This window comes from Brachionichthys hirsutus, chromosome 15 (assembly GCF_040956055.1).
Source record: "Brachionichthys hirsutus isolate HB-005 chromosome 15, CSIRO-AGI_Bhir_v1, whole genome shotgun sequence".
NCBI classification, from domain to species: domain Eukaryota; kingdom Metazoa; phylum Chordata; class Actinopteri; order Lophiiformes; family Brachionichthyidae; genus Brachionichthys; species Brachionichthys hirsutus.
Window position 1 is genome coordinate 12,031,627 of NC_090911.1, and position 18,909 is coordinate 12,050,535.

The 18,909-nt window shown below is 54.6% G+C and overlaps 1 protein-coding gene across 1 annotated transcript in view; it reads right to left on the reverse strand.

The window, feature by feature from the left end:
- The window catches only part of LOC137904855 (disco-interacting protein 2 homolog C), a 36,394-nt gene that overhangs the window by 2,591 nt on the left and 14,894 nt on the right, over positions 1-18,909 (reverse strand). The window contains exons 2-33 of the mRNA XM_068749063.1: positions 14,706-14,777; positions 14,179-14,289; positions 12,768-12,893; positions 11,689-12,015; positions 10,065-10,217; positions 9,336-9,455; positions 8,897-9,094; positions 8,404-8,495; positions 7,857-7,967; positions 7,600-7,723; positions 6,850-6,959; positions 6,684-6,786; positions 6,542-6,606; positions 6,353-6,446; positions 6,144-6,263; positions 5,944-6,058; positions 5,350-5,489; positions 5,131-5,267; positions 4,835-5,043; positions 4,441-4,757; positions 4,251-4,360; positions 3,633-3,713; positions 3,424-3,547; positions 3,220-3,341; positions 3,023-3,134; positions 2,803-2,912; positions 2,422-2,552; positions 2,169-2,337; positions 1,926-2,096; positions 1,270-1,299; positions 215-276; positions 67-124 (exon numbers count right to left, since the gene is read on the reverse strand). Coding sequence (XP_068605164.1) covers positions 67-124; positions 215-276; positions 1,270-1,299; positions 1,926-2,096; positions 2,169-2,337; positions 2,422-2,552; positions 2,803-2,912; positions 3,023-3,134; positions 3,220-3,341; positions 3,424-3,547; positions 3,633-3,713; positions 4,251-4,360; positions 4,441-4,757; positions 4,835-5,043; positions 5,131-5,267; positions 5,350-5,489; positions 5,944-6,058; positions 6,144-6,263; positions 6,353-6,446; positions 6,542-6,606; positions 6,684-6,786; positions 6,850-6,959; positions 7,600-7,723; positions 7,857-7,967; positions 8,404-8,495; positions 8,897-9,094; positions 9,336-9,455; positions 10,065-10,217; positions 11,689-12,015; positions 12,768-12,893; positions 14,179-14,289; positions 14,706-14,777 — 4,124 coding nt within the window. The remainder of the gene's footprint in view (positions 1-66; positions 125-214; positions 277-1,269; positions 1,300-1,925; positions 2,097-2,168; positions 2,338-2,421; positions 2,553-2,802; positions 2,913-3,022; positions 3,135-3,219; positions 3,342-3,423; positions 3,548-3,632; positions 3,714-4,250; positions 4,361-4,440; positions 4,758-4,834; positions 5,044-5,130; positions 5,268-5,349; positions 5,490-5,943; positions 6,059-6,143; positions 6,264-6,352; positions 6,447-6,541; positions 6,607-6,683; positions 6,787-6,849; positions 6,960-7,599; positions 7,724-7,856; positions 7,968-8,403; positions 8,496-8,896; positions 9,095-9,335; positions 9,456-10,064; positions 10,218-11,688; positions 12,016-12,767; positions 12,894-14,178; positions 14,290-14,705; positions 14,778-18,909) is intronic.

The window sequence follows — 18,909 nt, forward strand, 5'->3', positions numbered from 1 at the left end:
AGACGTTAAACATCCGCGGCCGAATCACTGAAGGAGCAGCCGCATGCCCGGTCGGTGTGAACTCACCTTCCCAGACTCCATCAGGGGCAGGCTGTGTGGCGACCCCCTCTCCACCAGTCGGACCCTGTGGGGCAAAAAACCACAAACCGGGTCAGAGGAGGGCCGGGCGGTGCGAGTGCGTTTAACCACGCGACGCCTGCGGCCCTGAACTCACCTGTCGTGTCGCAGCGCCCTCATGTCAACGTAGACGGTGGTGGGGTCGGGTCCCGAGGTACCCTGGGAAACGGCAGAAAGCAAAAACCCAGCCGGGTCAGAAGGAGGTCGTTTGAAAACGGCCGTCGAGTCGGAGCGCGGCGCAGAGGACGCTGCTGCTCGAGCATTAGAGCTCACAGGACAGAAGAGCCTTCAGAGCCGAGCCGGAAGGAACGACATGCAAACGCAGAGGAGGAAACGGGACGGCAAGCCGGGGGGGGGGGGGGGGGGGGGGCTGATGATTTATCTCACATCCCGATTAATGGAAAGTCAAAGCATCTACTCTGAATAAGATGCGTAAGGCGCACTGCAGCGCCCCCCACTGGCCACAGGGCACAAGCGCAGCGTGTTAGCAACAGCGCCCGCTAAACAGGAAGCGGAACAGATAAACAAATAAAAAACACTACGGAGCTGTAGGACAAACATGAAGTCTGACGAGTGTTGTTCACTAGCCACGCCCTTCCTGTTCTCCGACCCGGCTTCCTGTTCGCTCAAACGTGAGGGACCTTTTCTGACCTCTTCCCTTCTCCATCCCTCGTTCCCTTTGCAGAGGAAAGCCCGAGCCCACCACCCGACACACAGCTGCATGCTGGGAGTCAGAGCCCCCCCGCCAAGAGCGAGAAACGGCAGCTAGCAATAGCATCGAGGTAGCCGAACGGATTAGTTCATCAGCTTTAGAAGGAAGATTCGCCGTGGATCGGCTCCGTGGTCGGAGCCACGTGGAGAAACGTTCTCACGGTTTTTTTGGCACCAGTGGAACCAATCGTAAAAAATTCTGGTTGCACCGGAGAGCCACGCCCTTCAATGAGCCGCTGGCCTGATTCCAGAACAGGAAAGTTCCGTAGCGATTCAAAATGTCACATCTTTCTAGATTCGATTTTCTGAAGCCCAACCCGAGGAAGAGCGGCGGAAACTTTCAGGGAAGTCTTTCTAGATTGAGCCAAAGCCAGCTGGTGAGTGATGTGCTGATAAGCAGGGGGGGGGGGGGGGGGGGGGGCTTGGATGGTGGTTCCCTACCTGGTCGGCAAACTTTCCCAGCCTGTGAGGCTACAGCAGCAAAGAGGGATGAAGGAGGGAGGATGGAGAAAAAAAAAAATCAAGGATGAGATATGTGGGCGGGGTTATGATTAAATCAAAGAAGCGGGAGGAGCAAGGAAAGAAATTTAAATAATCCAGTTAATTCATGCAGTGGAAAATCAGCCCGCCGCTGCGTGGGATCGGATCGCCGTTCATCGGATCAGCGCACGTATAAATAAACGAGGACTTCGTAGAAAGATCACTTGAATCTTCTCCGGTGTTTTTATTGTCGGGATGGGGGGGGGGGGGGGGGCGACAGGTAGCGTAAAGACAACGTTCAAAGCAAAGTAAAATGCGGGAGTCGAGCCCCCTGGACTCGGGGGGGAGACCCAGGACACGCTGGGGAGACTAGGTCCCTCCTGGTTCGGGACCAAACTGGGCCTTACAGATCAAATCCAAACAGAAGGAATCTGCTTCAAAGTGTTTGTCTTTAAAGCTCGGAGGCAAAACGCTTCAGCTAACAGCCAATCAAAAACAAGGCGCGGCGCCAAACATCGGCCGACGCGTTTGTGAACTTAAAAACGCGACTGCCACCACAAAGCCGAAAGAAAAGACGGAAGCGGAGACAACCGGGGGGGGGGACACACATGTCTCACCTGCAGGCAGACCGCCAGGTTGACCCTGCAGCCGAACGAGGTGCTGACGGCTCGGGGGTGGAGCCCCAGGTCCTTGAAGAGTTTGGAAAAGGACTGCGTCAGGGCCGTCCTGGGACGCTCCTCCGCCACAACCACGCACGTCCTCACTCGAGACAAGTCCAACCCCCGAGCCTGCAGGACAAGCGGACGCAGAATGACGCTGCCGTCCCGTCCCGTCCCGTCCCAACCGTTTCCTCCAGTCACCTTCAGGGAGTCGGTCTGCAGGCCGAGCCCTTTGGTGCAGAGCTCCATGACGCTGTAGGAGCAGAACGTGTCCCGGACCTTGTGCTGACCGACGGCGGACAGCCACAGGGCGGCGTTGGCCTCCAGCTCGGACGGCGGGATCAGGATGGACTGGTGACCCGAGTAGACGCTGAACGGGAGGGGGACGAGATGGAAACAACCTTCGTCTTCTGCTGCAGTTCTAGTGCTCTGCTTTCCTTTAGTTTGGTCTGACCTGCAGAGGCACCAGAGGACGAAGCCCAGGCCGCAGTACGGGTCCAGGCAGAGCGCGACCTCTCTGGACGGGTAGAGCTCGCACTGCAGCTTGATGGAGCGGCAGAAGGCGCTGGTGGCGGTGTGCGACATCTGCACGGCACGCACACGCACACGCACACGCACGCACACACACACACGCACACACACACACGCACACACGCACACACACACACACGCACACACGCACACACACGCACACACGTCGGTGAAGACGCGATCCCAGAACACGGGAGCCAAGACGTCCTCGTCGTGGGACGCCGTGATCTTTGGCGGGAATGACGCCCACATCGGATTAACACGAGGAGACTCCTCCCCCCCGACGGGCGCTTGATTTGGTTACCTTGACGCCGGCCAGCATCCCCGTGGTGGAGACGCTGAAGTCCAGGTAGGCCAGCGTGTCGGGGTTGGACGGTTTATGCAGCAGGGGGGGCTTCTTCTTCGGCAAGTCGTCTGGAAAGACAAGAAGGAGACGATCGTTTTCCTTATTGATTTCAGCTGACGTGTGCGTGCGTGCGTGTGTGTGTGTGCGTGTGTGTGTGTGTGTGTGTGCGTGCACGCACCCGTGTCCAACACGGGGGGCCAGGTCCGGACGTCCACGGCGGCCGAGGCTTCCTTGGATCTCAGCAGCTTGCAGATGACCTGCGTGGTCATGACACACACCGAGCGACTCACCTGCGACACGCCACGCAGAGGAAAGTAATCTATTACATCGCGTCTGCGCTACCGGCCCTTTAAGACACGGCCCTGCGCGTTTTACCTCCACGATCATCTTGACGGTGGGCAGCGTGGTCGCGATGTTCTGCGGGTGAGGCGGTCGCACCGTGACGGGAACGCAGCCGGCGTAAAGGCAGCCGTAGAACGCCACGACGAGGTCGATGCCTGGAGGAAGCAGCGAGGAAGAGGAGGAGGAGGAGACGTAAGCCACAGGGACAGAGAGCGGCGAGGAGGAGGAGGAGCTTACCTGGAGAGTAGACCAGCGCCACGTGGTCCCCGTCCTGAAGGTGGCCCCGTTCCGACAGCAGGCCCGAGATCTTCTCCGCCCTCTTGTGCAGCTGGAGGCAAGTCAGAGATCCGGCCGTCGTTCCCTGGGGGGGGGGGAAAGGGGGGGGCGCCACGTTACGCTTCGAACGCCGACCAATCGGAGCGAGGTTCGGTGTGGCGAGGTCTTACCCTGGAGTTCAGCAGCGTGTACAGGACGTGGTCCGGCGTGGTCTGGGCTCGCCACTGCAGAACCTCAGACAGGAAGAGGAACTGAAGACACAAGACGCGCACGCGCACACACACACACACGCACACGCACACGCGCACACACACACACACACACACAGCTGGGGTAATAAAAGCATCACTCCGCTGCTCGTAGACTCGACTTTATCCGTAAAACTTTTACGACGGCAAATTAAAATCTGTCTCTTCGGTTTTTAAAAAGGAGCAGAAGAAACTGCATCTGAATCCTCAGCAGGTAGACGCTTCAACCTGCGTGTGTGTGTGCGTGCGTGTGTGCGTGTGTGTGCGTGCGTGTGTGTGTGTGCGTGTGATAGTAAATCCTCCATCGCATCCTGAGGTAAAGCAGGAACAACCTCCTGACTACAGACACAACGGGAACGGAGCTCATTCACACAGAGGGCCGGACGCTCCGATGAAAGGACAGACGGAACCGGACGGAACCGGACGGAACCGGACGGGTTCGGCTCCCGAGCCCGACCCGACCGGCGCCAACTCGTCTCTGTCTGCTGATGATGATGATGAGGGTGAGCCTCGGCAGCCCTCTTCCTCACACACACACACCTTCCTTGCCTGGTCATTGTCTTCGATCTGACCCAGATCTCTGCCGCTGGCCTGAGCGATCCGCTTCCCCGACACCAGATTCCCGACCATGACCGACGCGGGTCCGATCTCTGAGGGGGAGACGGGGAAGAGGAAGACGTGAAGCGGCGCGGCACGCCCCCCCCCCCGCCCCCCCCCCCCCCATCCCTACCTGGCTGCTTCTGCCGGGGCTTCGGCAGGTTGGTGACGCAGGTGTGCGGACACATCAGCACGTTGCCGGGGTGCAGCGCCCCCTCCAGGAACAGCTGCTTGGTCTCCGACAGGTGGATGCCCCCGAGGGGGGTTTTGGGCAGCGTGTTGGAGGGCACCAGCGCCAGGCAGTAGACCCCCACCTGGTGGATGCCGTCTATCGCCTGCAGCACGCGGCTCATCCACTGGAAGCTGTCTTCCTCCGTGGAGTCGGGCCGCTGCTCGGCCACGACCACGATCCTCTCGTCGTGAAGCACCGTGACGGAGAACACGGCGATCCTGAAACGAGCGCACGGACGTCCGTGAGTGTCGCCGGCGCCGCGGCGGGGAGACGTGGATCCAGGGGGGGGCGCTACCTGCCCCTGTAGACAAACTTCATGGGCTCCACGGCGAGCGCCGTGGCCACGATGTCGTCGGCGTTGTGCCGACGCGCCCCGACCACCATCAGGCCGTCCATCTTTCCAGCCACGAAGATCAGGCCGGCGGGTCCGATGAATCCCAGCAGGCCGGTCCTGGTGAAGGGAAACTCGCCGATGGGAACGCCGTCGCTGGACGTCGGGAAAACCTGGGAAAAAACGACTTGGTTTCAAGAAACGCAAAGCGAAAACGAGCCAAATCACGTCCGAGGAGCTAAAACTCTCCCCGCGGTCACCTCGAAGGTGCTTTTCGTCATGCCGGCCAGACCGTAGTAGGACGTTCCCGTGGCAACGGTGCAGACGCACAGCTCGCCGATCTCGTCGGCTTTGCAGAGCTGAGGGACGCCGTCGGCTTTCACCGCACACATCACGGCTGCAGACGCACAAACAGGAAGTAGCGATCGGCGGTTTCACGGGACGTTTTTCTGATGCGGCGTGGACACGCCTCCTCTCACCTCCGGGCATGACGGCGCCCACGTCCTGCAGCGTGAGGACAGACAGCTTCTCCTCCGAGTCCACTCGGATCACGCCGTGACTCAGATCCTGCATGGACAGAACGCCCCGCCCAGGAGGGGGGCCGCCCTCGTCCGAAGGCCTGCGGGACGGCCGGAGACGTTGGGACACTCGGAATGGGACTTCATGAAAATCAATACAGTATTTGTGTGTCATGACATCACAGGAAGGGAGGAGAGCTTCTGATTGGCTGGTTCTAGGAATAGCTGTGGAGTGGATTTATTACACCGGAGGGGCGTGATTTATTATTAGGACTGGAGGCGGAGTCAAGGCTCAGGTTACAATTCAGCCTACAGTAGGTCACATGTTGCACACACACGCACACACGCACACGCACACACACACACACTGATAATTAAAGGCACGGCGCCGCCCCGTTTGACAGGAACGTCTTTTTACAGGACGGATGATGAAACAAGTGGAAAGCTCGTAAGTTTGGAGTTTCTAAAAGCCACAGTGGGAGCGCCGCCGCCCTGCCCGTGTGTGTGTGTGTGTGTGTGTGTGTGTGTGTGTGTGTGTGGGGGGGGGTGGCGTACCTCCGGATGGCGACCGTCAGCGCCTCGGGGGAGCCGGCACAGGGACATATGACCTCCGGCTTCAAACCTTTGGACTGGAAGACGTTGAGGAAGGCGTCGCAGGAGGAGATCGACCCTGAGACGGGGAACGACAACAACGTCGGTGCTGATTGGCCGACGGGAACCTGAGGCTCTGTGCGTCCCCCTCGGCGCGTCCTTACAGGGATTGGAGCCGTCCGCCACCACCAGCATGCGCAGCGAGGTCAGGTTCACGTCCCGCTGGTCCCGGTGCGCCACCAGAGCCCAGTGCATGTCCCGGGACTTCACACACGCCACCTTAGCTGCACGCGCACGCACACACACACACACACACACACAGTCACCACGTGCACGACGGCCACACTCAGCTCGTCGCGCTGCCGCCGGGTACCTTTGTGCTGGCAGACCTTTTGGACCCAGGACAGAGGGTTGACCTTCATGAGGGCGTAGGGGACGCTGACGACGTGCATCATGTTCATGACGCTCTGGGGGGACGGGGGACGGGGGGGGGGACACAGCAGGGACAGCTGAGCTTCTCGCACTAAACCCGCGGCCGCGGTTCGTTCCGCTCGGCTCTTACGGTCAGGACGGCGTGCCACAGCCCCACGTCCTTCTTGAAGTCGAGGACGTTCACGGCGGTCTCCGCTGCAGGACGGTGGACAGACAGAACCTTAGCGGCGCCCGCTAGCGCGCCGGGAGCCGCGCTAGCGGAGGTGCGTTACCTTCCGAGTAGCAGCAGGACTGCGTGAGCGCCTGGCAGTGCGTCAGCATGGCCGTCCTCGTCACCGTCACGCCGAGGACGCTGCCGTCCTTGCAGGTCTTATACTGGACAGGTAGAGAACCAATGAGTGGGGACGATGGGCGTGGACCGGGATGGGCGTGTCCTACCTCGATGTAGGCGGTGTCCTGGTTGGCGTCTTTGATATGCGGGAACCAATCTCTGGGCGGTTTGGACAGATGTTTGGACTCCGCCACGAACCACAGCACCTTGGGCCAACCTGGACGCACCGGGACGCAAAACAAACGTCCTTCATCTCCCGCGCGTGGAGAACGTCTTCCGGAGAGGAATGTTTAACTCCGCCCGGGGATAACGGGAGGTTCTAACGACGGGGACGCGTTGATGTCCGAATCGATGCCGCTGCTTCTTCACCGGCAGACGAAACGATCAGTTTAGGTGGAAGAGATGAACGTGATCAATAAGAGAGCGCTCGCCCTTAATGACACACACACGCACACACACACGCACGCACACGCACACACACGCACACACACGCACCCGCACACACACACACACACACAGAATCCTGGCAGCGTCGTGTTGCTATTTCCGCATCCATTACTGAAAAGCAAGCAGTCGTTATTAATCCTCTCTCTCTCTCTCTCTCTCTCTCTGACTCGCTGTCAGCCGTTATCAGTCTGTTCATTCATCCCGCCGAGATGCGGGAAAGCTGTACGGAAACAGCCGTTTGTTTGACCTTTGACCTCGGACTGAAGGCGCTAACTGAACTAGCGCGCGCTCCGTTATTACGACCTAATAACTGTATTATTAATACGTTATTCATGTCCTCGCGCTGCTGGCCAGTCACGTGGATCAGCTGGTTTGACCAGGAGGAGGGGCTTGATGCATTTAAGCGCGACCTTTGAACTGCGGGATCTCCCCAGCGGGACTCTTGGGCAGCCCTTTGTGGCAGGCGTCGCTGGTCAGCGCCACCGTCACGCCGCAGCTCCCCAGCAGGAAGCCGATCTGCTGACTGCCGGCGTCCTGCAGACACAGGATCAATCATCTGGATGGATCCTGATCAGTCAGACGCACACTTTACTCGTTCACTCGCTCCGTTTGTCTTCTCCTCCTCCCCAGAGGCCGAACCACAGACGCTTCCCGCATCGTGACCCACCTTCCTGGTCAGCGGCACTTCTATGGGCACGGGGACGACCTCGGCCAGCAGGCAGCCGTAGAACGCCGTCATGAAGGCAGCGGGGTCGTTGTTCGGGAAGACCAGCGCCACCTGCAGGCAAGGAGGGACAAGTTCGAGGTTGCGTCGCTGAGAAAAGCAGCTTCAACAGGAGTGAAAAGGCGTTTTATCAGAAGCAACGGCGCCGCCATGTTGGCTCCATGATCACGCAGGCTGAGGGCAGCACGATAGCTTCTACATACCGGATGCGTGCGTGTGTGTGTGTGTGTGTGTGTGATATGATGCGTATTGATATTTGTTTGGTGTCAATATCACCTCTAATATTTCTCTATGGATGCTAAGATTCAAACATTTAATTTAAATGTTTTTATTTTGCGAGGATGTAAATCTTCCTGAACTCGGAGGGTCCTTCCTCGGAACGTTTTTCTTCGCACACGTCTGACTGTAACTGTGAAAAGGACCCGTCCCTGATTCGCACTGTGGCGTCGACCCGCTGGTGGACTCGCGTTCCGGCTCGGCGTGAACGTACCCGGTCTCCAGGTCGGACCAGCGGCTCCGGTTTGCTTCCCAGTTTGTGCAGCAGGTTGTAGGCCACCTTCACGCTTCTGGACCACAGCTTTCCTGAAGGCGGATAGAGACTCATTAAACAGGGGTCCGCCGGGTTCCGTGCAGATTCATGAAAACAAGTTTGTCCTTGTCGACCAGCATCAAAGGAAGACAGAGAGACACTGAAAGATGAAGGATGATAGAGAGAGAAATGGACACACACACACACACGCTGTATTGAAGGACTCTCTCTCTCTCTTTCTGTGCGTCTCTCGCCCCCTCTCTTTCTGTCACTCTCTTTTTCTTTCTCTCTCTCTTTTTGTGTCTCTCTCTTTTTCTCTCTTTCTGTGTCTCTCTCTCTCTGTGGTGATGCATTCAGACCCACATGGACTAGAAGTCACTCTGGAAACTATTCCTGTCTTTGTAGCTCTTTATCTAACAGACGGGCAGCGACCCAGACAGCCCCCCCCCCCTACCGTAGGTGAGAACGTAGAGCGGCTTGCCGCTGGTGTCCATGGTGGTGAGGCAGGGGGCCTTGGGGGAGATGGTGCCCCACCTTTGCAGGGCCGCTTCCAGCGATGGGGGCCAGTTGGTTACCACGCCCAGCTGCTCACCCTGCATGGTGGCCATCTGGGCCCCCTCCGCCTTGGGCTGGTTGGGGTCCGGCTGCTGGACTGCAGAGGGGGGGACAACCTTAAATTCTGACAGGGCAGCCCAGACTCTTCGTGTCGCTGCGTTTTGATTTGTTCAGAGTTTTCCTTTTCCCGTTCCATCTTGAAACGTTAGTTTGCTTTTACCCTGCACCTGTTCTCCGTCTGGCCTCGTTACCCTTCTGTATCTAGTCCGTGTTCCTCCGCTTTGGGCCGACAGCAGGACGACGGCCGCCGTGACTTAAACAAACAGCGAGCTCATTACCTTCCAGGAGCTCCTCGAAGTCGTCCACGAAGAACTCTCTCAGCGGCGGCCGCTTCGGCCTCTTCAGGGTGTCGACCAGCTGCTGGATTTTGGCTGAAACTCTGCTGCTGACTGGAACACCTGCCGGATGAACGACACCTTCATGTCTGAAGTGCATCCTGTCGCTTCCCCCGGCGCCGTACATCGACGTTAAAATTAATTTATCTGTGCGCAGACGTCAGAACAAACAACAATCAAAGTCGAGAGGAAGTCCTTGGATCCCACGCCATCATGAACGGTTTTACATAAATCACGTTTGCAAAAACAACATAAATATTGAGATGCAAATCGTCCACACAGCCAATCAGACGCAGTCGCGAGATGAATGATGTCTGATTGGATCCTCTCGCCGTTCTTGATTGGGAGCCTCGGCTCTGTCGCGCCGGCGCCGCGTTCCTCCAGAGAGCCGTGAAGCTACCAAAGAAGCCGTCTGCGGTCCTCCGCCGCCGCCGCAGCGACCCGGAGTCGTAACTCCCACAGAATTTATATCACATCTGTTCACGACTCGATGTTCAAGGAGCTGCCGTCCCCCAACGGCAATAAAGAAGGTGACAGGAGGAAGTTCTGCTGCTTTGATTTGTCGACTGGTCGGATGCTAATGGATAAATCTGCAACGCACAGGCTGCCGATGAAACAGCCACCTGTTGCCAGGTAACCCCACTTTGGCGCTTTGCGTGACCCCCGACTCACCGTCTCCGGTCTCCATCAGCTCGGCGTTGCCGTACTTGGGCGCCTGCCTCTGGGTGGCGTTCCCGGCCCCCGGGGCTCTCTCCACCTGGATCCTGTCGGCAGCTGCGGCTTTGGCGCTGTAGCCAGTGACGTCTGGAGGCGCCGAGTGGTTCTCTGTGGGACACCAGGGGAGAGTGAACGGCCCGGTTAGCAAAACTCCAACGGGACATGAAACTACAGAAGTTAGGAAACTCACTTCAAAGACATTTACGTGCTCAAAAAAAAGACGTTCCGGGAAGGAAGCGGCGGCGCTCCCATCAACGGCCACGCCTGGACGTTCATCATAAGCTGCTAATAACACTCACACTCTGCTTGTGACATGATTCACTCATAATTTCCATGAATAACATTTCCTAAAGGCCTCGCGTGAAAACCTTTAATTCCACGGAAGGACGCCGGTGATTCAAGGATCTGAAGCGCCACGAAATCACACACCGATCCCGGTCGGGGACGGACGCAGAAGGGCCGGAAGGCTCCTATAAATGGGCCGTTAGCCTAAAGCTAACGAGAGCCGACTAACATGACGACTCAAGAGAAAGACAGAGAAGCAGAGAAACAATTTCCAGCAAAGCAGCAAAGCCAGAGAGACCAGCAGGAATTCTTCCTCCAGACACGGACGGCGTAGCAAAGCTACAGGCACGCTAGTTACCGCGGCACGCCGCGTGTTCCATCTCCGTAACATCTGGACCGTCAGTCTGAACCAAACAGGCCTCTGTGGGAGTGGGCGTGTACGAACACGCGTCGACCTCATCAGAGGGTATTTACGATGATGTGTGAGGAGGAGGAGGATGGATGGCTTCGCTGCTGAGGGCCAGGTGACAGATCTGATTCAGGGACGGAACTTTTCCATCCGGGACAAAGAAGGTTTACGGTCCACGATGTTGCAAGACTGGGTAGGGTGTGGGTGGGGGTGGGGGGCCCCCTCCAACAGCTTCCATCTCAGTAATGAAAACTTCTCTCACATCAGCATTACGAGACGCCGGATGAAAAGCTTTCGGGAAGCTTCCGTTGTTCCCAAACTGCTGAGTATCCCCCCCCCCCCCCCCCCGGCAGATATACGACAGGGAAGCTGAGTTTGGATTCAAGGTCTGGTCTCAGGGCTTTTCTTTAATTGGCTCCGGAGTGGATCTGATTCTGTATGGAGTATTCTGAGAGAGTTCACGAAACGTTCCTGCAGAACTGAAAATGGGACCGAAGAGCAAAGGCGATAAAAGGACAGACGCCGAAAAGTTGCTCGCGTCTTAAATCCAGATTGGGCAGAGCTCCAGAGGGACGTGCAGATGATAAAAACGGAATAATAGCGGCACGTTCGAGGACCAGGACGGACAACAAACAGACCACAGTTAACACAGGAAGCAGAAACACTGTAAAAGCTGCATTTACGCAGTCGCGCAGGAAGCAGCCACCCTCCCAGCTCGTGCGTTAAAACTTTAGAGAGCGAGTGGCGTGCCCCACCCACGTCCCGACGGTGGGACGTCGTGAAACGGGGCCGCGCTGGAGTCCAGGTTCCTGCAGGAGGTCTTTATTCAGACGTTCTCCTCCCGCCCTCCGACGCTCATGTTGTCTGAAACACCTGAACTCTTACCCGTCTTGCGGCGGCGGTGGCGGTGGTGGTGGCGCAGTGGGTGGTGGGCGGAGACGTGGACATGCTGCGCCAGGACATCAGCCAGCCTCCCTCCGGCCGCCCCGCTCCCGCCGCTGCGTGTCGAAGAGGAGGAGGAGGAGGCGGTGGAGGAGGTGGTCGTCGTGGTGGACGACGTGCCGTGGATCGCCCGGCTTATCCAGCGCTCCATGCTGATGCTCCCCTCCCTGCTTGACGGCGTTCCGCCGCCTCCATCCTCTTCTTCGCAGTCTCCGCCCTCCTCTTCATTGCTGTCGCCCTGTCCCTCCCCCTCCGAGCCCGAGGAGGTGTCTGTGGAAGGACAACGGATGAGGGACAAGAAATCATTTAAAATAGAACCTTGAAGAAAGTCTGATCGAGGCCAGAGAACCATTGTTGGTTTTCTTCACAGGGTTAAAGATTTAAATTAAGCAGATGCTCTTGAGGGGGGATGGGCTTCAGCCCATTGCTGGTCATGCTAACCACCTGTCTGGACGCGGTCTCAGCCTCTGAAATCCCACCGGCGCCTTGCTGACATGCTTTACTGCCAGATTTGTGTCTCATTATCGGCTGAACCCCGAGGACACGACCGGCGACGAAACACAAACATGGCGATGGAAATAGGATGCTGCTAGGCAACCGGGGAGTCTCGCGAAACAAACACACAAACACACGACGCAAAAGGACAGAGAGAGAAAGACGCTTCGGAAGGACGACGTGCGTCCCACGATGAGTCAAGAAATTTGGAAAAAGTAGCCGTGAATCTGTCAAAAGCCAATAAAGAGCAGACCCGAGTCGCTCGTTTCACGTCCGCAGATAAGACGCCGCTGTCCTCAAACGAACCTCCCTGCAGGCAGACAGCGTGTGCGTGTGTGTGTGTGTGTGTGTGGATGAGTTTCTGTTTGCTTTTCGTAACATTTTAATCATGTGAATTTTATAATTACTGTTATATTTTACTGAATACAAGTGAAACGAGCAACAGGTTGAATAGATGTAAGTTAGCATGTTGACATTAGCCAGGTCTCCGAGCCCAGTTTAGAACCTGTGAGCCTTCTGTTCAGTACCTGGAGGTGTGTACGCATCCATTGAGGCCTGGACAACCAGCGACCGTCGCTTCGAGGGCATGGGCACCGCCATCTTCCTCTCTTTGTGCTTGGCCAAGGCCGCTTGCACCGCCTCTGTGTGAATGTCTGAAGACAAAGACAGAGATTTAAACATTAAGGTTAAAATGTTCAGTGCTATCATGAGATAATGCCCAACCCTGAGGCTAACACGTTCAGTTAAGGCTAAACAATTTCAGCTAAAGGATAAACACTTTCAGCTAAAGGCTAAACACTTTCAGCTAAAGGATAAAAACATTCAGCTATAGGATAAAAACATTCAGCTATAGGCTAAACACTTTCAGCTATAGGCTATACACTTTTAGCTATAGGCTAAACACTTTTAGCTATAGGCTAAATGCTTTCAGCTACAGGCTAAACGCTTTCAGCTATAGGCTAAATGCTTTTAGCTAAAGGATAAAAACATTCAGCTAAAGGATAAAAACATTCAGCTATAGGCTAAACACTTTCAGCTAAAGGCTAAATGCTTTTAGCTAAAGGCTAAACACGTTCAGCTAAAGGCTAAACACTTTCAGCTAAAGGCTAAACACTTTCAGCTAAAGGCGAAACGCTTTTAGCTAAACGCTGGACACGTTCAGATGTCGTATTATTGTATACGTGTTGCTGTATTAGTCCATGTAAGACAGTGAACCCTACACATTCAGGACATTAACATACGGTCCACTGTAAATATTCATGTATTACATCCCTGATTATTAGCACACAGGTTAAAATAAACCGCTGTGGTCATTTATCATTCGGTTAGCTTTAGATATAATGTCTCCTTCTTCATATTGATCTGGATCTGGGCTCTGAGTTCTTCTCTGAGTTCTTCTCCGAGTACCTCTCAGCATCACCCAGCAGGATGATAATCTCATTAGTGTCTGGGGTCCAGCGTGTGAAATAACCCATTCAGCAGAAGAGGACAGACGGGATAAACAGCAGCGGGACTAGAACATTTATTTTGGTGCAGCGTTATCGAAGCGAGCGCCACGTTCCCGTGAATTCACATTCAGTTTCAGACACAGACGTTCCCAGTTTGACTCCCGTGAGGGCCCTGCAGTTTCAGACCGCATTAGCTTCAGGGAGTGTCAGCAGAGTCATTTAGCCAATGAGTGCCTCTCAGAGCGAGATAAAGAGTCACAGCTGGGTTTGTCTGAACAAACAACCTAACGACGGCCTGATAACGACACATGGAAGACGCCGCAGCATGAATGGGCTGCAGATGCACGTTTGTTTGGCCTGTGTGTGTTTAAGGGGAGTGTGTGTCGGAATGCAACAAAACTTAAACAGGTTTTCCTATTATCAACTGTGAAAGCAGGAACAGAAATGCTTCAGGGCTTCCGTAGAAGACGAGGATGACCGCACCCCTTACCTGACCGGTAACGCTCATCTCTGGAGCCCGACGACCGCCGCCGGTGGTAGCGGGACGACGAGGACGGGGTGACCGTGGTTCTCTTTTCCTGGCCCATGGCTGGATCCATTCCTGGAGCAGAGAGGTTGAGATTTAACATTGAACGCCCCGCCCCCCCTTAAATCTATCCCATTAAAACACACCTTTTTGTGAATGACTGATGCAGGCTGTGTTGACGTTTGCTTATTTGTGTGTTCTTGCAAATGAAACCGGCATTTATGGTTAAGAGACGTTAAGAACAAAGGGAGTTAATTACTGTAGTTTAAGATAGTGGTTTCCTAGCAACCCGTCACCTCTTACACCTGTGTAGAACACAAGGATGCCTACTCCACTACAGAAACATGAATAAATGCTGAAACAGCATTCAGAGGGTTCCACCGACTCATTGATTCTTTCTCCACGTTGCTATGGCAACACGCCGCCGCAACGGTTCATAAACAGACATTAAAAAGAGCTGAATGGTAAAAAGGTAAAGGATGAAACTCCACCTGGGGGGTGAGGGAAGAAGGCCCCGATCAGCTTGGACCGCTTCTTTTCATAGCCCTTCCTCGTGATGTCGCCTGCCAGAAACACAAAGTCACCTTTTACTTTCTGTTGTTTCCAGCAAACTTCAAATGGGGGAAAAAACAACAACATTTCTGCGGTAGAATGAAGACGTTAAGACAGAGAAGGAACTAACAAAGAACAAATCCTGTTTCATCTGCAGATGAAACGGCTGAATCCTGTATGACAGAGACACAATCAGGCTGCAGTGAAATCTAAGATGGTGAAACATGAAGCAACCAGAGAGAGAGAGAGAGACGTTGGACGTCTCCTCTCAACCACGACCGCGTGCTGCCATTTGGGCGGAGAGGAAGTCCATCAATTTGAAAGCGAAAAAAGGCTGAATTCCATTTGGTTCCTGGCACCGCCTGACCTTCAGCAGATTTGAATGCAGCACGGAGCACATCTGGAATATTTAACCCACATGCCGTTTTTTGACTTTTAGCTTTGTGCATCATCGATAACGCAAACCGGTCAAATACGCAACTCTAAAATACAAGAAACGATTCCGCGAAAGGCGAATGCTTCCCGTCAAATCCTCGTCTTACACGGGGAGAGATTAAGCGACACCCACAACGGCCGGCCACTGAACCGTGGGAAACTTCCTGGAGGATGACGAAGTGACAAGATCCGAGCGCGGAGCAGCGAGATGCCCGAGGACAGCCGGGCGATGCTAAGTCTGCAGGGGATTTGTCAAACACGGAGAAAAGCTGTTTGAGCGGCTGATTTGACAAATCCGTCTTAAATAGACGTGCGTGTGACGAACGGGCTCGGATCAGGGACGCCGCCGCCGGCGCAGACGACAGCGGTGAAGCCGAGAATTAGCATCTCTGGAGGGCATCTCATCGCCCTGGGGACGGAAGGACAAACTGAACTGGGGGGGGTCCTCCAATCACAGCCCTGCGTTCATCTCCAGGTAACGTGATGAAGGACACGAAACTTGAACCCTCCGTGGCTTCAACAGCTGATGGAGACGGCATCATTATCACGGGGAAAGGGCGAGGCGTCAACATGCAGGCTCCGCCCACGTGAGACAAATCTGTTCTGCATCGTCACTGCAGCTCAGGAACAAAAACAAAACACGTCAGAGAGAGAGAGAGAGGACGAGGAGGGAGAGTCAGCTCGCCTCTGTGACCATATACAGTAAGAGAGAGAGAGAGAGAGAGAGAGGATGAAGAAGAAAAGACGGAGGAGGATAAAGAAAGAGAAGGGAAAGTGTGACAATGATCAAATAAAAAACCAAAGGAGGAAGAGAAAGTAGGAAAGAGAGGAGAAAGTGTTGCGTCCATCCAGCACCTAAAAAGGAAAGAGTTGATTTTATTGTTTCCACATGGCAACGCTAAAGAAAGAAAGTTGTTCAATGATATAAAAGCAGAAGATGAGAGAGAGAGAGAGAGAGAGAGGGGGGGGGGGGGGGGGGTAGTTTCCTCTCATGTGACCATCTGTCCTCCAAATGAAAGAGAACATCTTTCCCTTTCTGCAGAACTGTGTACAAAAGGGGCCATAAATCCCAAAATGTCAGGTCTGAGGTCGAGCTAGCTCGATGTAGCGGGCAACACGCTAACACAAGGATTTATGCACATGCAAATAAAAAAACGGGTTAGTGTGTAGGTGAAGAACCCCGGCTCTGGTGACTTAGCGTCTAGCTAATAGCTAACTGCTAACAGGCAGCAGATGCAACAGCTTCAACACAACAACAACAACAACAACATGTCCCAGGAACCCCCCCCCCCCCCCCCCCCACGGTCCCTCGTCTTGTGATGCGAGTGGGCCGGTTCACGGGTTCAGTGTCACGCGTCTGAAGCGCTGGGCTTTCCGTGGGTTCTGCTGTGTACTGTACTACGCAGTAATACGCGATACTGTACAGCATAGTACGAGAATAGAATACCAGCGTTAATCCTAATCGTCACTAAGTAATTACGGCGTTTATCCCCAGCAGGGTGAACATGATCGCTCTCCCTCCACCAGCACCCAATCCAGAGCGGCACACAAAGCTGCTGCCTTAATTCAATCGCATCCGCCAGCTGCAATCCGGAGAAGAGGAGGAGGAGGAGGAGGAGGAAGAGGTGAGCGGGACTTTGGCTGTCGGTGTGGCTGACTGTGATGTCAGCAGGGGGGGGGGGGGGGGGGGGGGCGGTAGAGCAGCTGCGTCAGACAGGAAATGTAAAACACGGCACAGAGCGTATTAAACCGACGTGAATGAAGGCATCGCTTCCCCTGGATTTAATCCCATCAGATTATAAACAGGGCAACACACGCACACACATACACACACACACACACACACACACACACGCACACGCACTTAATCCAGCAGCTGCGTAAAACCGTCAGGCCGCGTTAGCCTTTCGCACCCAGCCTGTCATTACTGCACCTTGGGCCAGAAATAGCCCAACGGCATTCTGGGTCATCTTTTCCTGCCTTTAGAAGTGGAACGCCACGCCTCCGTCGGTGTCCAGTGAACTACCGATTGGACGGTCTGCGGGATGACATCGCCTCAGCGTCCTTGGTTTACGTTTTTATTTTTCTTGATGAAACAGAAAATGAAAGACAAACGTCGCAAAATAATCTGGCAAAAAATCATTTCAATCCATCGACAAGTCGCCCACAATTAATGTTCTTTCCACAAATCCAAATATCTGTGATAAAGTGCAGATTATAAATAATCCGGGCACCGGGGATAAACCCAGGCTGCATTTAGTTAACAGATAAACTTACTATCATTGCTATATTTAAAAGTGAATTAAGGTCAGAGTCCAAAAAGCGGGTCGTTTAACAGAAACGCTGAAGCTCGGACGCCATTTTGATGCGGACTCGTTTTATTGATGAGTAGAAACGCTGGATCGTCCTCTGACGGGTTAGATCCCTCTGGGATTGGCGGCACGCCTGTCCAGACAGGCGTGCCGCCAATCTCACAACCGGAACTAACGGACAGCCGGGAATCAAAGATGGCCGCCGCCGTGATTGCAATGGCAGGCGTTCCGGCTCAGAGAAAGAAACGGCAGCAGCTCGTTTGTGTTCCTTTAAACCCCACCAACAAAACACACACGCACGCACACGCGCACGCACACGCACACACACACATACACACACACACACACACACGCACACAGCTGGTGTTTAACCACCTCTGCCGACCTCAATCGTTCCAACTACACAGATTACGTTTCCGCAGCATCTGCGCCGGCCACATGTGCGTTTCTAAAATGGCTAATATGGCTAATCCCGTGCCCACAGACACACACGTGTGTGTGTGTGTGTGTGTCTGTCTGTCTGTCTGTTCCCAGACGCGTTCAGACCACGGCTGGTCGGTGGGCATCAACAAATCAAATCCCCGTTTGACCTGCTAACGGAGCAGCTGGCGGTCCTGATCCAATCAGCATACAGGATTCTACACGCCACACGTCTACACCTGTTTGTGTTTCTACTTTCTTGCTACTTTCTTGCTAACCCCCCCCCCTCCCCCTCTCCGCCTCTTTTTTGGAATCCAAGAAGACGACCGGCGTGTTTTTGGAATATTTTCCTTTCAGCAGCAGCAGGACGGACCGTCCGTCTCCGCCGCTCTCATTTACATTTAGATGAGCCTATTAAGATCCAGAAACGAATACTCCGCCCTCTTCCTCTTCCTCCTCCTCCTCTAATTCGTCTCAGTTTTTTCAGAAAGAAAGAAAAAAACAAAAAATGAAATGATTTTCGGGGATTTGTTGTGGCTGAAAGGAACGAGAGACGCTGTAGAAGAAATCGACGGAATGAAAACCCAATTTCAGCTCCAGACCGCCCCCCCCCCCCCAGGTCCAGATCCAGGTCCATCATACGGATGCAGGGAGCGTGAACTGCTATTGATGCAATGAATATAAAAAGGAGTTTAGCGTTTGAGCTAAGGTGCTATCGTCTCGTAACTAACGGAACAAAGTCATCGGTGACGAGAGCCCCCTCTAGTGGACAGAGGTAGTAGCGGTAGAGTAGCTTAGCAACGCACTCATGCTAATGAGCTAAATGGGACTAATTAGCCGCGTTCTGCCATCGCTCCACCGGACCGGACCGGACAAAGAGAATGGGACAAACCGGATCGTCTGCTCTGTCACTCGTAAATACGAGGAAGAACAGGAGGTAGAGGAGGAGAAATGGAGCAAGAGGAAGAGTGGCTCA